Source organism: Leptodactylus fuscus, chromosome 3 (genome assembly GCF_031893055.1).
Source record: "Leptodactylus fuscus isolate aLepFus1 chromosome 3, aLepFus1.hap2, whole genome shotgun sequence".
Taxonomy (NCBI): Eukaryota; Metazoa; Chordata; class Amphibia; order Anura; family Leptodactylidae; genus Leptodactylus; species Leptodactylus fuscus.
The window spans coordinates 157338419-157359852 of NC_134267.1; the positions used below are offsets into that span (position 1 = coordinate 157338419).

General features: G+C 39.9%; 1 protein-coding gene across 2 annotated transcripts in view; it reads right to left on the minus strand.

Annotated features, from left to right (window-relative positions):
* Nucleotides 1-4641: 4641 nt before the first annotated feature.
* Nucleotides 4642-21434, minus strand: part of FXR1 (FMR1 autosomal homolog 1) — a 40129-nt gene continuing 23336 nt past the window's right edge. Inside the window, exons 7-17 of one of the 2 annotated variants that reach the window (XM_075268588.1) lie at nucleotides 16384-16500; nucleotides 15180-15350; nucleotides 13095-13173; nucleotides 12866-12975; nucleotides 12661-12747; nucleotides 12368-12575; nucleotides 11328-11531; nucleotides 10884-11084; nucleotides 10323-10403; nucleotides 9104-9195; nucleotides 4642-6006 (exon numbers count right to left, since the gene is read on the minus strand). In XM_075268588.1, coding sequence (XP_075124689.1) covers nucleotides 5842-6006; nucleotides 9104-9195; nucleotides 10323-10403; nucleotides 10884-11084; nucleotides 11328-11531; nucleotides 12368-12575; nucleotides 12661-12747; nucleotides 12866-12975; nucleotides 13095-13173; nucleotides 15180-15350; nucleotides 16384-16500 — 1515 coding nt within the window. In that variant the 3' untranslated portion in view covers nucleotides 4642-5841. The remainder of the gene's footprint in view (nucleotides 6007-9103; nucleotides 9196-10322; nucleotides 10404-10883; nucleotides 11085-11327; nucleotides 11532-12367; nucleotides 12576-12660; nucleotides 12748-12865; nucleotides 12976-13094; nucleotides 13174-15179; nucleotides 15351-16383; nucleotides 16501-21434) is intronic. The other variant, XM_075268589.1, reaches the window with a different exon arrangement.

Consider the following 21434-nt stretch of genomic DNA (forward strand, 5'->3'; position numbering starts at 1 on the left):
GGATGACAAAGAAGACATTCTAAGAACAGAATGAAGAAAAAAACTGCACTAAACAAAATCTTTCCCTCAATAAAAACTCCTTGCCCACTCCCCCGGCCACCTCCACCAAACCTCAGTAATGCAGAAAGGAAAGTTTCTTTCTCACAGGCACGAATCACTGCAAGGAGTTACTTCGTGATGCTTGCAACCGGAGCGACAAGCAATGAATGATAGGTAGGTGAGGTTTCTAAAGGCCTAGAGGGAGGGGCTTGATTGCAGGGACCGCCCCCGAGACGAGCAAGACAAAAACTAGGGAAGGAGGGTTCCCCCCCCCCCAGCGCTGGAGGCCGACTAGGCTTCCTAGGGGAGAAGGCAATCTCCGCTCCAACCCACAAAGGGTGCTTCTGCTCGTCTCTAGGGGAGGGGAAACCGCCGCGCGACCTCGCGCTAGTGCGCATGCGCGGCGGAATCCCCAGCCGGCGGACCCGGGAACTCAAAGAAAGGCAGTTAGACAGTCTATACACATATTTGTAACAGTGTTTCCATTTCTGTATGGAGAAAGATAGAACATCATAACTACAAACACAGGATTTTATCTTAAATGAAAGAGCATCTTTTCAGAGATGGTTCCACGATGGTTAATGTAGGAAGTAACAGGACAGAAAGGAGCAAAGATCACTTTCATGCATGCATATTTTGCTTTCACACAGCTGTGGTCTAGGAAATGTGGACTACACAAAATGGCGCAAATAGTCCCTTAGGGTGTCGTCACTGTTTACAAAAGGTAAATGGTCAATGAAACTTTATGGGTGAGGAACAAAGGCAATGAAGGATCAATGGGAGGGGAGTACACTAAAATAGCATACACATTTCTAACCACTATATGCATCATGGTCCTTACTCATGGTTAAGAATTAATACGTTGCAAACACATAGGCTATTTATATATGTTTTAATGCTTAAAGGTCACATTTAATTTAAGGCTAGCCATGAGTGACATGGAAGTATACTCCAAAATGGTGAGTTGAAACATTTACTCTCCACACATTTCCCCTCTTTTATCTATTTGTAAGAGATGGATGCAAATGTGTGTTCTACATCTGATCATTAGCCCAAATTTACCCAGGCATACTGTAACCTTTACCTGCAGTGAGGCTTCTGAGTTACACCGTAAGGAATCATTGCTATTTCCCATCACAGCGCATTTTCATTCTACACAGTCCTTGACAAAATTGGGTATTTTGTTAAATTTAAAAAAAAAGTTTGACACCCTTAGGGTGCATTCACACTACGTATACTGAAGCTTATTCTGAACATAAAACACGTTCAGAATAAGCGGCGTATAAAGCAGCTCCATTCATTTCTATGGGAGCCGGCATACGAGCACTCCCCATAGAAATGAATGGGCTGCTTTTTTTCACTATGAGCAGTCCCATTGAAGTGAATGGGAAGTGCCGGCGTGTACGGCAAGCTCTGCTCATGCTGAGCCGTAGTGTGAATGCCCCCTTAGGCTACTTTTACACAGCAGTAGTTTGGCTCCGTGTTTGTAACCCATATCCAAAAATTGAGGATGAGCATAGAAAAGGTGAAATCGAAGGATTTGTACCTCTTCTACTTAAGGGTCCATTCACACAGAGTAAACACGCGCTAATTTAGGCACAATACACGTGGAAAGAATACACGTGTAAAAATAAGACTCCCGTTGACTTCAATGACATTTGTTACTCGTGTAAAAAAAAACACGGTGTTTTCTAGCACTTTTTTTTTTTTTTACATATGTATTCTTTACACGTGTATCGTGCCAAAATGAGCGCATGTTTACTCCGTGTGAACGGACCCCAATTCCAATCCTGGTTTCGCCTACATAATGATGATGCTAAATAGAGACAAAGATGCTTTGGGACATGCCAAGGGCTACTTTTCCTGCATATTTTGATTCTTCTTGGACCAGTATCTTATTTTCACTTTGAATGACCTACTTAAGGGGAGAATACCTTTATAACATTGCATGCATCAGTTACGCTAGGTTCACACCTGCATTCATCTGTCCGTTCTGAGCTTTCCGTCTTCTGCATGCCAGAAGTCGGAAAGCTCAGACCGGGTCCGGCCGTGAGCGGCGGTGAGCGTTTTATGCTCTCCGCCTGCGAAACCGGATTTTTTTTTTATCCGGACACAGAGTACTGCATGTCCGACTCTGTGTCCAGATTATAAAACCCGGTTTCGCGGCGGAGAGCCTAAAACGCTCACCGCCGGACATCTCTCTCACCCATTCAAATGAATGGGAGAGAGAGAATCCTGCAGGTTTCCGTCTCCTGCCTCTGTTTTAGGCAGGAAACGGAAACCTGAACTACAGAGTTCACAACGCTGATGTGAACGAGCCCTTAAGAGCCTTTTAGCATTGTGCTGCAGATTAAACTGTATGACCATAAGCAGTACTGATCAATGATAGATAGCAAGTCGATCAGCTCTTACTGAACTTCCACTTATGTGCAGCCATCACTGTGTGGCGACAAACAATTGTTAATATGATCATTCATCTCTACAGCTTGCAGTTGTCAGCAGCACATTCAACAAGGGATTTTATGATTACATGCAACTGTGATCAATCTGTCATTTGTTGTTTGAATGCTGGGAATTTTCAAAGGAAGCAGTAAAATGTTCATCAGCTGATCACTAGCCTGTGTAAAATGGCCTACGATAGGATGTGACTAGTGACAACTATCCTCTAGCCACAGGATATTCCACTACTTTACTACTTCGAAGCTAGAAATCGCTGTCATGGACAGCTAATGTAAGTGCACTGACCACAAATGCACACCTCTGCTCAATTAACAATGGAGAATTCAGGGGAACTTCTCCTGATCACTGATTGGCCCCAGTGGTCAGACCCCAGCAAATCACACAATTATCCCTTAATCACCCAGATTGCCACAGTGATTTACAGTCCCTGTAAAGAGGATGTGATTCTAATGAAGCTCATCCACACATGGCGGAAAAATGTGTAGCGGAGACACTGCGGTTGTGTAAATTGCAGCATGTCAATTATACCTCCAATAATAGGGAAACCACTAGCATAGATATAATGGAAGCAGAGGAAACCTCTGCAGACTTTCTGTGAAAAGCACTGTAGGAAAAGCTGATGCGTTGCGGCTGCAGTTTTTCTCGTTTTTGCTGCAGCCAACTATGTGGGGCCTTAGCCTACGTTCACATCTGTGCTCAGGTTTTGCCTTCAGGCTTCCTAATCAGAAACCTAAATCAGCATAAAAAAAGCTATTACCTTAGGAAACCCCCAGACTTCACATACTATAATGGGGTCCACACGGTTTCCATTCGGTTTCAGCCTGAAAAGGACTCTTCTCCCTGCATTTATCAGGCAGAGAGGGGAAGAGAACACCCATATGGAGACCAGGCACAAATATGAACCAAGCCTTAAAAAGTTTTTTTTTCTTAAACACAACCATAATTAAAATTGTGGACATTAAAAAGGTAAACTTTTTTTGCAACTCTAAATAATTAAAAATACAGAGATTTAGACATCTCTCATTATCTTAGGTGTAGCAGTTCGTCGTCTTGACCAAGTGCCGACATTTAGGACCATATACGCAAGAACTTTCTATACTTTGAAGCCCAGTCATGATTTCTTGTGGCTAGTAGAGATGAGCGAGAAGTATTCAATCGAATACCTCCCCTGCATAGTTATTGGTGTACTCTGTCAAATAACACACGGGAAATGCAGTAAAAATTTGATTCCCCTCCCACTTTCCCTGGCAAAACCAATAACTACGCAGGGGAGGCATTCGATCGAATACTACGCGCTCATCTCTAGTGATAAGATTAGCTTCTTGTACATGTAGTGCCCCTAGATCTGATAACCTATCCACAAAAAGCAAATCATAGCTGGGTTTCAGAGTCACTTGTAACCACTTACATGGTTAAAGAAAATTATTTTTTTAAATAAACTTTGCAAAAGTTTAAAATTTATATATTTGCAAAAATGTAACTTAATTGCTTCCCAATTTAAATTTGGTTATGTTCATGTAAAAACCTATTTGTTTGGAACCCACGTGATACAGATCTTAAATACACCCATGTATATGAAATATACCTAATATTTAGCACTGAAATCTTGTCAAAATTTGCTTTCAACATATCATAATGAAACCCATGCCTAGATACAAACGAAGTCGTTTCCTCCACTATTCAGACAACGTACTAAGAATACAGCACTACCTATAAATAAACTAGCAAAATCTTAATTCCCAGAATTCAAGGCAGAGCATGTTTGGCCTGTAAGGCTCTGCACACCAGAAAAGGTGGCCTGCAAAGGCAGTCTCTAGAAGGAAACACAGTGACCACCTCCTGACCCACCGTAGTAAGAACACTAATCTTTGGGAACCATAAAATACTTTCAGATTACAAAAGACTGTATATACACACTTTATTCCCTTTATTGCTTTATACATCTACGACTACATTCATAGATTACATTTATACCTCGGGTTAAGAAATAACCACAGAGCACTTCTAGATTGGAAAAGGTTCTAACATAGACTGGATATCTAAAGGCTGGATGTGGTAGCAAGAACTTAGGTGAGAGGCGTAAGTAACAGGGAACTGAGGAATGAGAAAGATGAAAAGAAGAAGACAAGATATGCTTGAAAAGTATGTGCTGGAAAGATGTTTATTTCGTGGATTTCTGTCCAGTTGAAGAGGGCGGCCTCCAATGTCTGTGGCCAACATCAGGCTTTAAATTGCGACACTTGATGTAAATCAAGGATAAATGTCCAGTACAAAAAGGAATCACACCGCTTGTCAATGCTTACGTTCAGACTGTAGTCGAGCATTTTAAACTGGTCAATTGTATTTACCATGTGGAATTTAATGTTATGTCGATACACATTAACCTCTCCGCTGCTGGACATGCAAGCAGTGAAGGGGTTAAAAAGTCATTGCATTTCCCCATAGGAAACTAGGCTGATAATCAAAAATGGAAGATCAAAGTTTATTTTTTGTGTTTTTTTTTTTGTTTTGTTTTTACTACCTGCATACAAAAAACATATTGCACATCAAACAACCAAAACAAAAAATAAAAATACCATACTAAGGACTAACATATGCAGTTTTTATACAGGAGAAACATTCTGGAAATTGATCTTTTCAGTAGTTAGGATTATGTCGTTGTGGACATGACTACGTTCGGTTTAGTGTTTATAGCAATGTTTGATTTTAAATACTGTACAATTTAATAAATAAACCAAACAAAGCTCCAATGAAGAACAGTCACTGCCAATAGCTGCAGATGAATATTTGTGTTCCAGTGGTCTGCAGTTTTCCTCCATACAGCTTGTTTTTAATAAAAAAAAAAGGAAAAAAAACCAAACAAAAAAAGAAACGTATTAAAAACGACCAGTTTCCAGACCTAACCAATGGAGAAGTTACAGTTCAGTGCAAAATACTTTTAGACTGCATTTTCTAGTTTTCCTCAGGTGAAGAAGTGGTTGCATATTATTAAAAATGTAACAAAAGCAGCTAATGCTTTCAGAACAAATATTATGCAGGATCCCCCCCCCATTCAATGCCATATTTGAAAACAAAACATTTCCTATAGCCAGCACTTTCTTTTTTTTTTTTCTTTAATGTTTCGTATACTATCTCAAGGCACATCTGATGATGTATTTAGAACACAGTAGGTATCAACTTATGTTTAACATGTTTATCAGGATCCCTCCCCTTTCTTTATTCCAAATGGAGGAACTGAAAGTGTGGTGTAAAGACTGGCGATCCTTAATCTATCTTTGGCAAGCTTGTACAAGCACTATTGTAAAATGTAATGTAAAGGAACTGTAAACTAGGACACTCCATTTAGGACACCCCATTCAGTATGGCTTCTTGTTTGCTCCCATCTTGACAGCTTGCAGCGTTCCTTTCAGGGGCCGTCAGCGGCTTTGAAGAACTGTCACCAGTGGACCCTCGTGGGCCATTTGAGACCTTTTCAGAAGACCCATGTTCTTCGATTACGTCTTTTACCTGTATGATAGGAAGTTTAGATGAGGTGAGAATAGTTGCCATAAAAAGTCACTTAACTAAAACAGTGAAACCTCTCCAGAAGACCACTCCTTTGAGCAGACCTCCCCCCACCACCCCTCTGAAAAAGATACATTTTTTTTTCCCCCAGTGACTAGTTTTCTTCCCATTATACTCCATGGAAGATACCCCTCTATAAAACAACTACCCCCTTACCTAACCAAAGACCACTTAAAGTTTTCAGTCGGAATCTACACATTGGACTTGCATACACTGCGATACAAGTATGGATGCAGCTCTGAGGTGTCTAACATGCATGGAAACTGTCTCAATTTTGCCAGGAAAATCTCAGGAACTGAGTCACAAAAGGGATGGGTTTTATGTATATCCCACAACAAAATGGGCATTATTAGTGTGTCACTAGTTGGACTCACGTTGCAATTTGGCCTATGAAATGTCAGCATGTATTGTTAAGGTTAGCCGTGAAGGGGGCATATACAAAGGGAGGCTACAGTGGAGTCTAGGAATGAGAGGGAAGTCATGCTAGGAGCCAGGAATTAAAGAGTTAGCTAAGCCGGGGTCGGACCATACCAAGTACCAAGATTCAAAGAGATATTGTGAGCTGGGGACTACGAATAAGAGTGGAACCATGCAAAGGACCACAAATTAAAGGGCGGGACATTATACTCTTTAACCTGCATTCTGTGTACTTTTCTTTGAGAATACCACCCCTATATAAAAGATCATTTTATGTGCAAATTTAGGTTGAAGTTTCTCTGTATATCTATATCAAAACAGGAGACACTGGTAAGGAGGGTCCAAATAGATGCTGATGAATAGGTTATTTCTAGGCCAATGCACGCTGCCTGCTTGGCGCATAAGTAAGAGTCTCGTATGAATAACTGAAGACTTTACTCTCTATCATCTGGCAACTCATCTCATACTGTATATCCCTTTGATTTCCATTGTAGTTAGAATAAGGCTCTGTAAAAAAAAAACCAAAAAAAAAAACATGGCTAACACAATGACCCATTAACCTCATACAACGGCCATGTATTATCATAAGCCCAGAGAAAACTCGGGACAGGTCCTATACCTATCAAGTATGCAGCCCGGGGTCAAAAGATGAAGTGAATGGATAGTTAGCGGCACATGGATGTCATCCATGTACGGTCATATGAATTTACCCTAAATGCAGTATTAGACTCCCAAGACTCAAATTTTGAGATGTTCCAAAAATCAATCTTGTTCTAAGTCAGAGTATAGCGCACCACAAACAAGCTTGATGATAATGTATATAGTTGGCTACAGTCAAACAACAGTAATTAATGGCTGTGTGACATCCATTTTTTTAATGGCTGTCACGGCAGAATTAAAATTAATGTCAGTGAATGCCAGGGGGCTTATCCGCATGACTTATTTGGACTGTCTGCTGTAACGGACCGTGAAAATGGCTGCCCATTGAGTGCAAGGTGGCTGTGAAAAATGGACATTTGGCACCTCAGTTGTCTGAATCTAGCCTATGCCGTCTAGACTGTTTATTTGCGCTGAGTATGAAGATGGTGAGGCCTACAATGGTGAAGCAAGTGGTACAATAAAAACCAGAAGTACACAGGTAAACATAAAACTTCACAGCTGCGATATGTACACAGGAATGACCAGGATGTGTATTTTCCACGAGGGTTGGGGTCCATTCACACGGAGTAAACGCGCACTCATTTTGGCAAAATACACATGTAAAAATAAGACTCCCATTGACTTCAATGACTTTTTTTTACATGTGTAAAATTAAACGTCAAAATACACGTGTAAAATGTCACTGAAGTCAATGGGAGTCCTCTTTACACGTGTATTTTGCCAAAATGAGTGTGTGTTTACTCCGTATGAATGGACCCTTATAGTGTGAATTTTATGGCGATACCACAAGAATCTGTGTATATAAAGATTTTTATGATGTTTTTGCAATGGATCTTCCCCTATAAATTGCAAAAAGTGAAATCCACAATGAAAATCCACTGAAAAGTTGTATGAACTTGAGGTCGCATACATATGAATGTCATCCTACTATAATATTATAAGTGTGAAAGTTTGTGTGTGTGGATGTTTGTGAGTTTGCATGTTTGTTCCTCAATCATGCTAAACCGCCTGGACGGATTTGCGTGCAATTTTCCACAAACATAGTTTTCCCTTAGGATTGAGTCACAGGCTACTTTTGGTGCCACTAAACAACATGGCTTCCTAGCAGGAGACTCACAAAAGCAGGACTCCTAGCCCCAGCTATAGACTCACACACACTGCCTGGCATTTCCTACCTCAACCTGCCTGCACACTCCTTACTGTCACCTCAGGAGTAGCCCTCACTCTACTCACTCACATTTACATATAGATTTCCACTATATAACAGATCACATTGTCTGTATCACTACATACACAATATAACACATCACGTTGTATTACTACATACACAATATAACAGATCACATTGTCTGTATCACTACATACACAATATAACATCAGCTATAGACTCACACACGCTGCCTGGCATTTCCTGCCTCAACCTGCCTGCACACTCCTTACTGTCACCTCAGGAGTAGCCCTCACTCTACTCACTCACATCACAATATAACACATCACATTGTCTGTATCACTACATACACAATATAACACATCACATTGTGTGTATCACTACATACACAATATAACACATCACATTGTCTGTATCACTACATACACAATATAACACATCACATTTGCTATCCCACCAAACTTTTTAAAGCACTTTTACAGTTTCACACGTCTGTGTCCGCCCAATTCTCAAATCACCGCAGACGAAGTCGCGGGTAAAAGCTAGTCCACAATATGTAGATGCTTCCCCCCCCCCCCCCTTTCTTCTTGTCATCTATTTATCTGGTACCCTATTACATTGCACATGGAAAATCTACAGCTTATATGCAATTAATGCAATCATAATGCGAAAGTATAATAAAACACTAAATGTGCACCCAATATGTTTATTCCTTTGCAAGATGGCTTAAAAAAAAAAAAAAAAAGGCTTACATTAATAAAAGGACATTACTGTTTTTTCAATCTCACAGCTCACCTTTTCCTTTTTGCCTTTAGCAATTGCTTCTTTAGGGAGGCTTCTCTGTCGGCTCTGAGACTCTGCCCTTGAGATATAGTCTGCCACTGTCACTGGAAATTATATACCATATATTAGAAATGTAAAAGGAATAAAACACCTTATGCGTAAAGATCACTTCAGCACTCGGCCATGTAAAGTTATAACACAAGTGTAAATAAATCTAATCAATAGTGCTGGTAAAGGAAAGACTTTGCTATAATTTCACTAAAGAAAAGTGTCTGTGTCTTTGAATATTACTCATGTTGTCTTTACTTGTCGGATTAATTCTGTCCCTATTCAAACAGTCTCAGTTTACAATTTGCTCTCTGGAGAAGGAAGGAGGAAAAAGACAGAATGATAGAGACATGAGGCGGTCCGCAGCATTAAAAGGGTCATTTCTGTGTGAAGGTTGGATAGTAATTACTGATAACTAAGATGTACTGTGTAATCTATATGCTATATATTGCTGATGTCTGTTTGAGGAGCGCTCTTTTGCTCCCCCTCCCCAAGGTCTACTGTACAAACTTGATCTGTGAAAGAAGGCGATCAATGAAGAAACAGGCACTTTTCTTGTTTAAAGTATATTAAGAAGAGTTGTCTGCACTCGCACTATAAATTCATGGGGTGAAGGGGAGGTGATGGAGTTTAGGCACACTTTAAGGTAACATCTAGTGTTGAGCGAATAGTATTTGTCGAATACCTCGCTACCATAGGAATGCGTGTTAGCGGCCATCAAATATTCACTGCGCTTAACCCCTTGGTGTCGTTCGGCCACTTCCACGCATTCCTATGGGAGCGAGGTATTCGGCGAATAGTTTCGAATACTATTCGCTCAACACTAGTAACATCTCTATATGGTTAGCATTACAAGTACTTTGATCAGTATACTAGGTCACTCAAAATAAATGCATTCAATAAAGCACACTGCATACACCGGTTTTATTTGTGCACCATTAACAGATTAGTATTACATCAGAAACATGACAAAGCAGGATAAAACAGTATACTGTACTAAGACAGACACTTAAACCTTCCTGCAGGTCTAGATTTAGTAGTTGGAGGTAAGCTAGCAAGATGTCATTATAATCTATACGTTAGAAGCCTTTTCACTGGCACAACATAGCACATATACCTGAATATAAAAGCAGTGCATATCTCATGCAGATTAGTTATCAATAACTCCACCCACATAAGTTACCTGGCTGTCTATCTTCTGCCTGACCCCTGAAGCGACGCCTGCGGCTACGATTGCGTCGCTGGGGTTTTTGTTCACTATCATCTGTAACAGTAAAGCGCATCACAATCTTAACTACTCTGCAAGATGAAGGCAAGTCTCAAAGTAGTACACACGTATGCCATTAACTATTTGTAATCAAGTACAGACTACTCCAAAACATTTCTCTAATAGATACAAAATAAGAAAAACAGTACTGAAAGAATAAAAAAAGTGTGAGTAATTTGAGGAAGTCAAGATACAAAATAATTGATGAAGTGCTTTATATCTTCTGGAATACAGTTAAAATGCTGATTTCAGGTACAATACATTTTATGACCTTCCAGAATTGACAAGTAGTCAAGTCAATGGCCTCTGATGATATGTGATAATTTTCATGCATATGATGTATACACCGGTGAGGTTTTCAGGCAAATTGTGAAAACAGTTAAGTTTTTTTTCTTTTGGAAAGGTCCCTTCGAATCGAACAGTTACACAAAGAGTCTGTAATAAAAGATTCATTTATATTATGGCTATAAAACTTACCCAAGCCATTTTCATTGACAGATGCATTGTCAGATTCTGTCATTCCATCCATTAGAGAAGCGTCTTCATCAGTCCTCCTCCTCCGTGATCGCCTTCGGCGGTTAGTGCTGTGGTGAGATTCACTTGCATCTGTATCAACTGTCTGGTCTGACTCAGTGTTATCAAGTAAGCTGTAGGGGTTACTGTCTGGATCCTTCAATACTTTATAAAAAAAAAAGAAACCAAAAAACAAATATGAAGGCTCAGTTCCCATGTCCAACATTACAAATATGGAACACACAGTATACAGATTTAATGGAGTAGCAGTTGCAGTATACCCGGTGGTGGCAATGCAATTTCAAATCACTTACATTAGTGAATGTGCTGCGAGGCCTTAGCATTTATGCACATGTACTAAAATTGTCACAAAGTGAATCATTAAATATTCAGTAAAAATAAACCTACCAGAGCTGATTGAGGATTTGCCACCCCTAGATCCTCCACGTCCTCGTCCTGCAGATCCACTACGACCTCTCCCACCAGGGCGCCTTCGGCTGTCTCTCTGTTGGCGATTTTCTCTATCATCTTCACCAGCTAGGGACCAGTCACTCAATTCATCTTTTCTTTCTGACTCCGTTTCAGAGGGATTAGACAATTCAGAGTTTGTACCTTTATTAAAAATAAATATTAACAATAACATTACAGTTCAGTAACAGACAGCAGAAAACTATTCCTGAAATAACAGATACATTTGTCCATAGAATTAATCTGCAGAAATGTCTGCATGTTCCAGAAACAGTCTTGTAGCAATCCTGCAGAAAATAAAATTCTTTATTTCCTGCTGATCCTTTCCATTTTCGATGAAAGGACAGATAATCTTTGTATCCTACTAGAGATGAGCGAACACTGTTCGGATCAGCCGGCACGCTCCCATAGAAATGAATGGAAGCACCTGGCACGTACGCTTTGCCGGCGGCCGGTCGCTTAACCCCCCGCTTCCATTCATTTCTATGGGAGTAGGCTGTTCGGAACTGCTATTCCGAACAGTGTTCGCTCATCTCTATATCCTTCTGCAGAAAGTGCAGAGGGAAAGGCTCCTTCTACAGCCACTCAATGGACTGCAATATGTAGGAAGGGGACAGATGAACCTTTGGTATGCAAGACAGGTCATATTTCTCAGTTTTAATTGTCGCAGTTAGCACTGTTAGCTTGCCATTCTGGAGTCCTGGATTTGACAGCAAACAAGGAGAACATGTACATGGAGTTTGTATGTTCTCCCAAGGTTTCATGAGTTACCCCTGAGGTACTCAGATTTCCACCAAAACTCAAAAAAGCATGCGCACAGGTAAGTTTGGAATTTAGCTTAGCATTAAAGGGGATAGGCATTTCAACAATAAAGTTTTACAGTTGTTTACAGCACACTTTATATACGTTTATTACCTGCTCTTTTCCAGTATCAGTGTGTGTGTGAAACTAAGAAAAATACAAAGTTAGACTAAACATACCATAACCAGATGTGTAACTGGGCCCTCTACGACCTCGGCCCCTTCCACTGTAGGACCTGCTTCCACGTACAGAAGAGGCAGTACTTTCATCAGTTGCATAACCCTTTTCCTTCTCTGTGCCTCGGCTTGAAGATGGTCGAAAACCCATACCAATCTGACGAAGCTGTTCATCGATTTGAAGTCTTTCAAGTCTTAACTGCTCGACCTCCTAAAAATTGTAAGATTGTAACACATGCTGTCCAAGAGGCGAACAAAAGATTTTGTAAAAGTTTGTGCAAAAAGCCAAAACTTACTTTCAGGTATGCAATATGATATTCTAGAAGAACTTGGACATTTCCAATGCTTTCCTTTGTTCCAACAAAAACGAATGGAACCATGCCCTGCACAAAAAAACCCCCCAAAAAAACAATAAAGTGGATGCATAAAAACCTTTACGTTAAAAAAGTAGAAAAGGCAAAAGGTACATTTTAAGAGTTAGGTTTATGACTGGTAACTCACATCTTCACGGGGTAACTTTGTTTCATTATCTCCTTCAATTCTTACTCTTACAACTCCAGATTTATCCACAATCTCCTGAATGACTTTTCCATTTTTGCCAATCACTTTCCCTGCACAGAAGAATGTCAAAAAACGCTCTTTAAAAATCAACAGTTATTGGCATTGACAAATTTCTTCCAACATATTAAAAGCACAGTAAAAATCATACAGTAAGCAACTGAAGTCTTACCAACAAGATTTCTGGGCACCTGAATGAAATCTTCCACAAATTCCAAGTAACTTCGTGCTTTCTTGACTGCTTCGGCACTCTAAAAATTAGAATACAATATTACACATATAGGTTTAACACAGCAGACTGGCTTCTAAAAGTCAAACAGCCCATTTTCTGCCCCTCAAGCAAGCCGATTAGAACCTAAAAGGCATAGCTTTTGATGGAGTGCCCCTTTCCTTTGTTCTGCGTGGGTCTCAGCACTCCACTTATCAAAACTTTTGACATGTCACTATGACATGTCAGAGGTTTTCTAAAAGTAAGTTTTTAAAGAGGACCTTTCACCACCGCCAGCTCTTTCCATCCACTGCACTGATCTCTGAACAGTTGGAAAGTTTTCTTTAGCCCCCACTGTCTGAGTTATCAGTGCAGTTAGTTTTTGTGCCTGACAGGATCATTTTCTCAATTGTCAAGTAGGTGGTCTTGGGAAGGAGCAGACAAGGGGTGTGATTTTAAGCCTTCTGATACTGTCCAGTCAAGAGGCAGACCTTGTCAAAATTCAGAATCAAACCCCATGCCTGAGACAGCATCCTTGTCAGTAGTCTAATTATGTCAGGCACCAAAGCCAACTGTACTTATTGCTCAGGAACAGGTAGGGCTCTAAAAACATTCCAGGTGTGCCAGAATCTATGAAACAGCATGTATTTTGTAATTTTTTCTTTTTAGGAGTACTAGATTATGCAGTTATGGAGATCTAGATTTTTTTTCCCCTTTCCTCTCTAGGATGACTTATGGCTTCAATAGGTCTGTTATAACCTCATCTAAACATTTGAAATTACTGTATATACTCGAGTATAAGCTGACCCGAATATAAGCCAAGACCCCTAATTTTACCACAAAAAGAACTTGGAAAACTTATTGACTCGAGTATAAGCTGAGGGGGGGTAATCCACCATTGCAATAAGAAGTCTGGTCATGTGCATTGCAGCTTAGTAACTCCATGGGCATCATAGTAACAGCAGTTAACCCCATCATGTCCCTCACATTAACCCCCTGTGTGCCTCACATAAGAGTTACTGATATGTGGGACATATGGAGGTAATAATTAGATATCTTCATAATTAAGGTCCTTCATTAGTACTCATGTGTCTCACATATTAGTAACCCTTATATGGGGCACACAGGGGTTAATATGAGGGACATAATGGGGTTAACTTATTAATGTGAGGCACATGGAGTTACTGAAACTAAATTAATAACCCCAAATGCCTGACATTACTAGGCAGAGTAACTAAAGGAAAGTACCTGTGTGTGTCACTTTTACTGTAGCTTCCTCTCCTGCATACAATAGATATCTTGCATAAGACACAATGAATCCTGGCCACTCATCTGCAGGATAGATACTAAATCCTAGTGTGCTAAAGGACCTCTGATGACGTCATGACCATGTGATCGGACTCTGGTGCGGGCGGTGTTACTAGGATTTAGACCCAACCTTATCTGCAGATGTTACATACCAGTGGCTACAGGACCTTTGATGACATCACAGTCACGTTACCTCATGACAAGCCAATCACAGAGCAGTAGCACTAAAGGACCTCCCCCTTCCAGTTTTCTGTGCTCCGTGGACCCCAACTCGTGTATTAGCCGAGGAGAGCTTTTTCAGCATAAAAATGTGCTGAAAAAGTTGGCTTATACTCGAGTATATACAGTAACTTATTTTTTGGAACAATTCAGGTACACTGTCACATATTAAACCACATTTGTTTCCAGATAAATAACGCTCCCTATTGAGCCAGTCAGAAATACTGGTCTAGACCTAAATGTGACATTTTATGCCAGACATGCACCAATTCTGAATAATACACCAGCAATGTACTGAAGAGTCAAAATAATAAATGTGGGCAATGTCTTCTATGAAACTCAGCCACTGTTTATTTCATTGGGATGACTGGATGTATTCAGTACATGCATACAATCTTGCAGACATGTTATGTTAAAATAGAAAGTGTCATTTTTAATGGAGTTTTTTTTGTGCTTTTTGTTAAAACAGTATTCCCTTTATTGAAAACGGTCAAGTATACGAGCTTAATCCCCAACACTAACCTCTCCATAGATTCGAAATGTTCCACTGTCTTCTTCTAGTTCGATAGCTGTAATTCCTGGAACTTTCCTGGCTTGCTGGATGTTATTTCCATGTGTACCTATTGCCAGCCCCATTAAATCTTCTCTAACGACAAATTCTTCATGAAATGCTGCAGCAAGCTGCTTTGTACACTGGTGGGGGGAAAAAAAGGAATGAAATGGGTTTTATTGTTTCATAAGGATCTTTCAGCTCTCCTAAAAATTCTAATTTAAGCTATATTCACAGACTGGCAAACACTGTTGGGCATGGGTGACCTAATTCATACAACAAATTCTAGATTTTAATAGTTTCCATCCAGCATGTGGATGTTTCAAACCACCGACTCCTATTTCTTCACAGCACAATTCCTTCACAAATCCCCATAATAGTAAATATGCAACGACCTATGCATCAAAGCATACAATATTAATAACAATAGAATATAATAAAATTAATCATTTTATTATGAAGTTAGAGCCGGTACCTCTTTACTGACTCAACAGCCCTGGTTTCCATTAGTAAATAGATTTTCAATAAAACATTTTAGGTTCACCATTTGGTACTGTGCAGTTCCTTTCACACAAATCCCACAACAGAAGAGGTAAAATGAAGATTTCATGACCACCACTTAAAGGTAATGTGGCACCAGAAAAAAAAAATATTTTTCAGTTTTATGTTAAACAATATTTCTAAAGAGTTTTTTGATGAGGTTTTGAAAAATTCTCCACGTTCTCTATAAAACAATTCCTTTAAAACTCCTACAGTCCTGACACTGTCCACTAGGTCATATAATATGCTGAGACTTCTGAAGAAGACCTCTTTACAGTAGCCAACTCGCTTATCAGCATAGTGACGGTCACAGCTATTATGTATATGTAGTCAAGACACAGAAACCACCAATCACAGTCGGTGATTTTACACCTTATCCACAAGGACGTCTGCCTAGAAAATTCTCCCATACAAGTGAATAGGTTCTGCTCCAGACCATTGTCTGTAATGGCCCATGTTCCTTGTAAAGGAAACAAAGTCACAAAGTGTTTTAGGCTTAGTAGTAAATATCAGAATTGCAAATTTTTAGGATTTTTTTAAAAAATAAAATATAGCAATCAATTGGGAAGATTAAACACCATCACCATCAAGTGTAAGCAATTTAAACAACATAGAAAGGCTGGGTTTAGGACTTACTTCTAAATGTTTGGTGGCTTCTTCATTCCTTGACATGAGCATCAGCTTTGTGCGAATACTTCGTAAGTGCATGTCACTCAGTATATTTACCCGCTTTACTGTTGCTTCACTGGCAGACTTTAAAACGGAAAAAAAGGCAATTATTAACTTACAACTTCATTACAATAAAGACATACACGAACTCTAAAGCTGTGCAACAAAACTATGTGTGACAAGTCATTCTTCCCTCCTACAATATGGCAGGTATAAAGACTGTGGAGGATATTAATCATGCCTTGTAGACCAACTTTGGAGCAACTTTTGTGCAAGTCAGGGTTTTGCACATAAAGTCACTATAAACTAGTATAGATTTCAGTGTGTGCAATGTCCCTCTGAAGGATGTGCCCGATTTATGATTAAGGTTACTAGCAGCCATAAATGAGGCACATCCTCCAGTGGTGCAGACATTAACAAGACCTAGACCACTGTTCTAGAGTACATAATGCCCGAGATAAAACGATCCCAATCACCTTCTCTGTATTATACAGGAGCCTGCCCACCCATTCATACTCCAGTGATATGAACTAGGAAGAGTATTTTCATTGCCAAAAGAGATACAGGGCAAGAATAAGAGACAGTATATTTCAGTGCAGAAACTTCACAAAAAGGAGTTAAAAATTTTACAAAGTCTATGGGGGGGAAAAGAAAAAAAAAAAAAAAAAAAAAAAGTTAAAAAGATGCCAGTCCATGGTTGTCTGCAGTTTTGTATCATTATGTGCTATTAACCCCTTCCCGACCCATGTGGTACTATTACCACATGGATGTCTAGTGCTTCACGACCGATGTGGTAATAGTACCACATGGATGTAAACAATCCCCGCAGCGCAGTGCGGGCATTCTAGGAGCGGGTGTTAGTTGTATCTGACACCTAACACCCTGCTCCATCACCCTCCATCGGACATGAGTGCCGATTTTGGGTTTTAACCCGTTGATTGCCGTGATCAAACATGATCACGGCAAACAACGGGTTGCACAATCGTGTAGGGGTCCCCAGCACCCCCCGCTGCGAGATTGGGGGGTGCTGGTATCCCTACTAAGTGGCCAGGGGTCTGTTTAGTGACCCCAGCCAGCCCTGAGTCCCACTCACCTTTGTATCCTGGCCGGCGTCTTCTGGAAGGGAGTCTGTGCCGTCCGTACGACTCACTTCCTGTTTCTAGAGTGATAACACGCAGGCTGTCACTGCAGCCTGTGTCTCACTCTAAACTAGAGAATCAGTGATGCAATCATCACTGCTCTAAGTGTCCCATAGGGACACATGAAAAAGTTTAAAAAAAAAAGTGGAAAAAAAAAAAAAAGTGTTTTGAAACAATTAATAAAGTTATAAAGCCCAAAAACCCTTTTTCTCTATAGAAAATGAATTATATAGAAAAAAACCCTAAAAATTAATAAAAACAATACATATTTGGTATCACCGCGTCCGTAACAATCTGTACAATAAAACTGAAACAATATTTAATGTACACGGTGAACCACAGAAAAAAAAAAAACGGAAAAAACCCGCCGGAAGTAGTGATTTTTCGCCATCTCACCTTACAGAATGTGCTATAAAAAGTGATCAAAGAGTCAAATGCACCTCACAACAGTACCAATAAAAAGCACACATTGTCCCGCAAAAAATAAGCCCTCAACCAACACTGTCAAAGAAAAAATAAAAATGTTACGCCTCTCAAAATATGGCGATGCAAAAAACATTGATTTATGTCTCCAAATGTGTTTTTATTCTGCAGAATTAGTATTGCATAAAAAAATAATATAAATGAGGTATCGCCGTAACCGTACCGACCCGCAGAATAAAGATAATATGTTAGTTATACTGTACGCTGCATGGCGAAAAATTTAAAAGGTAAAACGCAATACCGGAATTGATTTTTTTAAATCCAGCAAAAAAAGAGTTAATAAATTGTATTCGGTAAGTTGTAGGCACTCAAAAATGGTGTCATTACAAAATGCATCGCATCCCGCAAACAACAAGCCCTTATATGGCCACGTCACCAGAAAAATAAAGAAAATACAGCATCTAGTAATGCAAGAACAAAAGCCCGCAAAAACCGCCAAATTATTAGAACACGACTGGCTGCATCAGGTAGAGAATATATAAGCTGTGCGAGCGTATATCAGGGGACACCCCAGATTTACAGCTTATGAACGAAAAGACACCAGAAGTGACCCCAAAGTGACCCCCCAGAGTGACTCCCCCAATCATAGGAGCTACTGGGACATAGTAGGCAATTTGGTGTTTGCAATGTTCTCCGCACTGCTTATATATTCCCTCTTCGCCATCCGCTGTGCAGTCACGTCTGGGATACTAATACTCACTACACCCCCTGAGAAATTCTTTGAGGGGTGCAGTTTTCAAACTGGGGTCACTCCTTTGTGGAATCCACTTTTCCGGTACCTTACAGACTCTACAAACATGACATTGCGTCCAGATACCAAACATCTGAATCTGTACTCCAAAAGCCTCATCGCGCTCCTTCCCTTCTGCGCCCTGCTGTGTGCCCAAACTGCAGTTTATGCCACATGTATGACACATGTATGACACTGGTGTACCCAGGATAATGCACGTAATGTCATATGTGGGAATAAACTGATATTAGGGCACAGCCAGACACAGAAGGGAAGAAGGGTTATTTGGTTTTTGTAGCACAGACTTAGACGGTTTGGGTTTTTTTTTTTGGATGCCATGACACTTTTGCAGAGACCCTAAAATTGCCCTTACAAAATGGGGTCACTTCTTGGGGAATTCCAGTTCACTGGCTCTGCAAAAACAACATGGCACCCAGAAAGTCCCTCTAAATCTGTACCCCAAAAGCTAAAAAGCTCAGTGCTCCTTCCCTTCTGAGCCCTGCTGTATGCCCAAGCAGCAGTTTACACCCAGATATATAATTTTTTGCCCCTCGGGATCCCCCACTTAATAGTTTTAGGAGTGCAGGTCTCTGACAATACAAAGTGGGTGCAACGTATTGGGCACCAAAATGACATATTTCTTTAAAAATTAAAATTTTCATTTTGTACATTAATTTTTGGGAAGCATTTTTTAGGCTCAAAATGATAATACCCCTTGATTCATTCCTTGACAGGTGTAGTTTCTAAAATGGGGCAACTTTTGAGGGGTTTCCATTGTATTGGTACTTTAGGGGCTCTGCAAATGCGACATGGCACCTGAAAACTGCCCTCAAAAGCCAAATAGCCATCTTTCCATTCTGAGCCCCACCATTTACCCATACAGCAGATTATGGCCACATATGGGGTATTGCCATGTTCAGGAGAAATTGTGTAAAACTGGGGGGGGGCTTTTAATTCTCTAACTACTTGCAAAAATTAAAAATATGGCGCTAAATGGACGATTTATTGGAAAAAAAGTAATTTTTCATTTTCACATCTCAATGGTAAAAAAAATCTGTGAAACACCTGTAGGGTCCAAGTGCTCACTAAACCCCTTTATAAATTCCTTGAGGGGTCTAGTTTTCAAAATGGGGTCATTTTGGGGGGGTTTCCACTGTTCTAGCACTTCAGGGGCTCTCCAAATGCAACATGGTGCCCGAAACAGATTTCAGCTAAATTTGCCCTCCAAAATCCCAATAGAGATCCTTCAGCTCTGGACCCTACAGTGTGCCCATACATCACTTTACATCCACATAAGGGGCATTTCTGTAGTTGGGAGAAAATGCTTGACAATTTGTGGGGTGCATTTTCTCTTTTAACCCCTTGTGGAAATGCAAAATTTGAGGTTAAAGCAACATTTTATAGCAAAAAATGTCACTTTTCCTTTTGTTGGGCCAATTCTGTTACACTCCTGTAGGGTCCAAGTGCTCACTATACCCCTGGGTAAATTCCTTGAGGGGTCTAGTTTCCAAAATGGGGTGACATTTTGGGGGTTTCCCCTGTTTTGGCACCTTGGGGGCTCTGCAAATGGGACATGGTGCCTGAAAAGTATTCTAGCAAAATCTGGCCTACAAAATCCAATTAGCGCTCCATCCGTTCTGAGAGCGATTGTGTGCCCGTACATTAGGGTACCAGCACATATGGGGTATTGTCGTGTTCGGGAGAAATTGTGTAACAAAATGTGGGGTGCAGTTTCTCCTTTAACCCTTAGTAAATGTGTAAATTCTAGGGCTAAATGAATATATTAGTGACAGAAATTGAAAAATGTAAATTTGACCTCCATTTTGTTGTAATTGCTGTGAAATGCTGAAAGGGTTAAGAAACTTTCTAACTGCTGTTTTGGATTCTTTCAGGAGTGCAGTTTTTAGAATGGGGTGACTTTTGGGGGGTTTTATTAGAGAGGCCTTTCAATTTCCCTTCAGAACTGAACTAGTCCCTTGAAAAATGTGTTTTGGAAATTTTCTTGAAAATTTGGAAAATTACTGCTTGACTTGTAAGCCTTATAATTTCTGAAAAAAATTAAAGGGTGCTTAAAATTTGATTGCCACATAAATATGAGACATGGTTAATTATATTTATGAAAAAATTTGGGTAGTATGACTTTCTATTTGAAAGGCTTGCAATTTCAAAGTTTGAAAACTGCATTTTTTTCAAAATTTTCACCAAATTTCCTATTTTTTCATAATTAAAGACAAAACATATTGTCGAAAATTTACTACTGACATGAAGTACAATGTGTTACGAAAAAACAATCTCAGAATCACTTGTATAAGTTAAAGCGTCTCAAAGTTATTGACATTTAAAGTGACACATGTCAGTTTTGAAAAAAGAGGCCTGGTCCTTAAGTCACTTTTGGGCTGTGTCTCTATGGGGTTAAAAAGACATTTGTGCTGATCAGATAGATCTGCACCCTATTAATGAAAGCTCAGATTGGCTACAGTTCATGCATGCAGAGATCAATTATCAAGCTGGAGTTTTAAATTCTGGTGTTGTCACTCACGATAACATCGCAGAGCAACCAAGAACAGCCAGAAAACGGCCAATTCTAATATGTGACCAATTTTAAGCACACAAAGCTGTTGACTGTGCTCTCTGAGCTTCATTTACATAAATGGAAAAACGGGGAT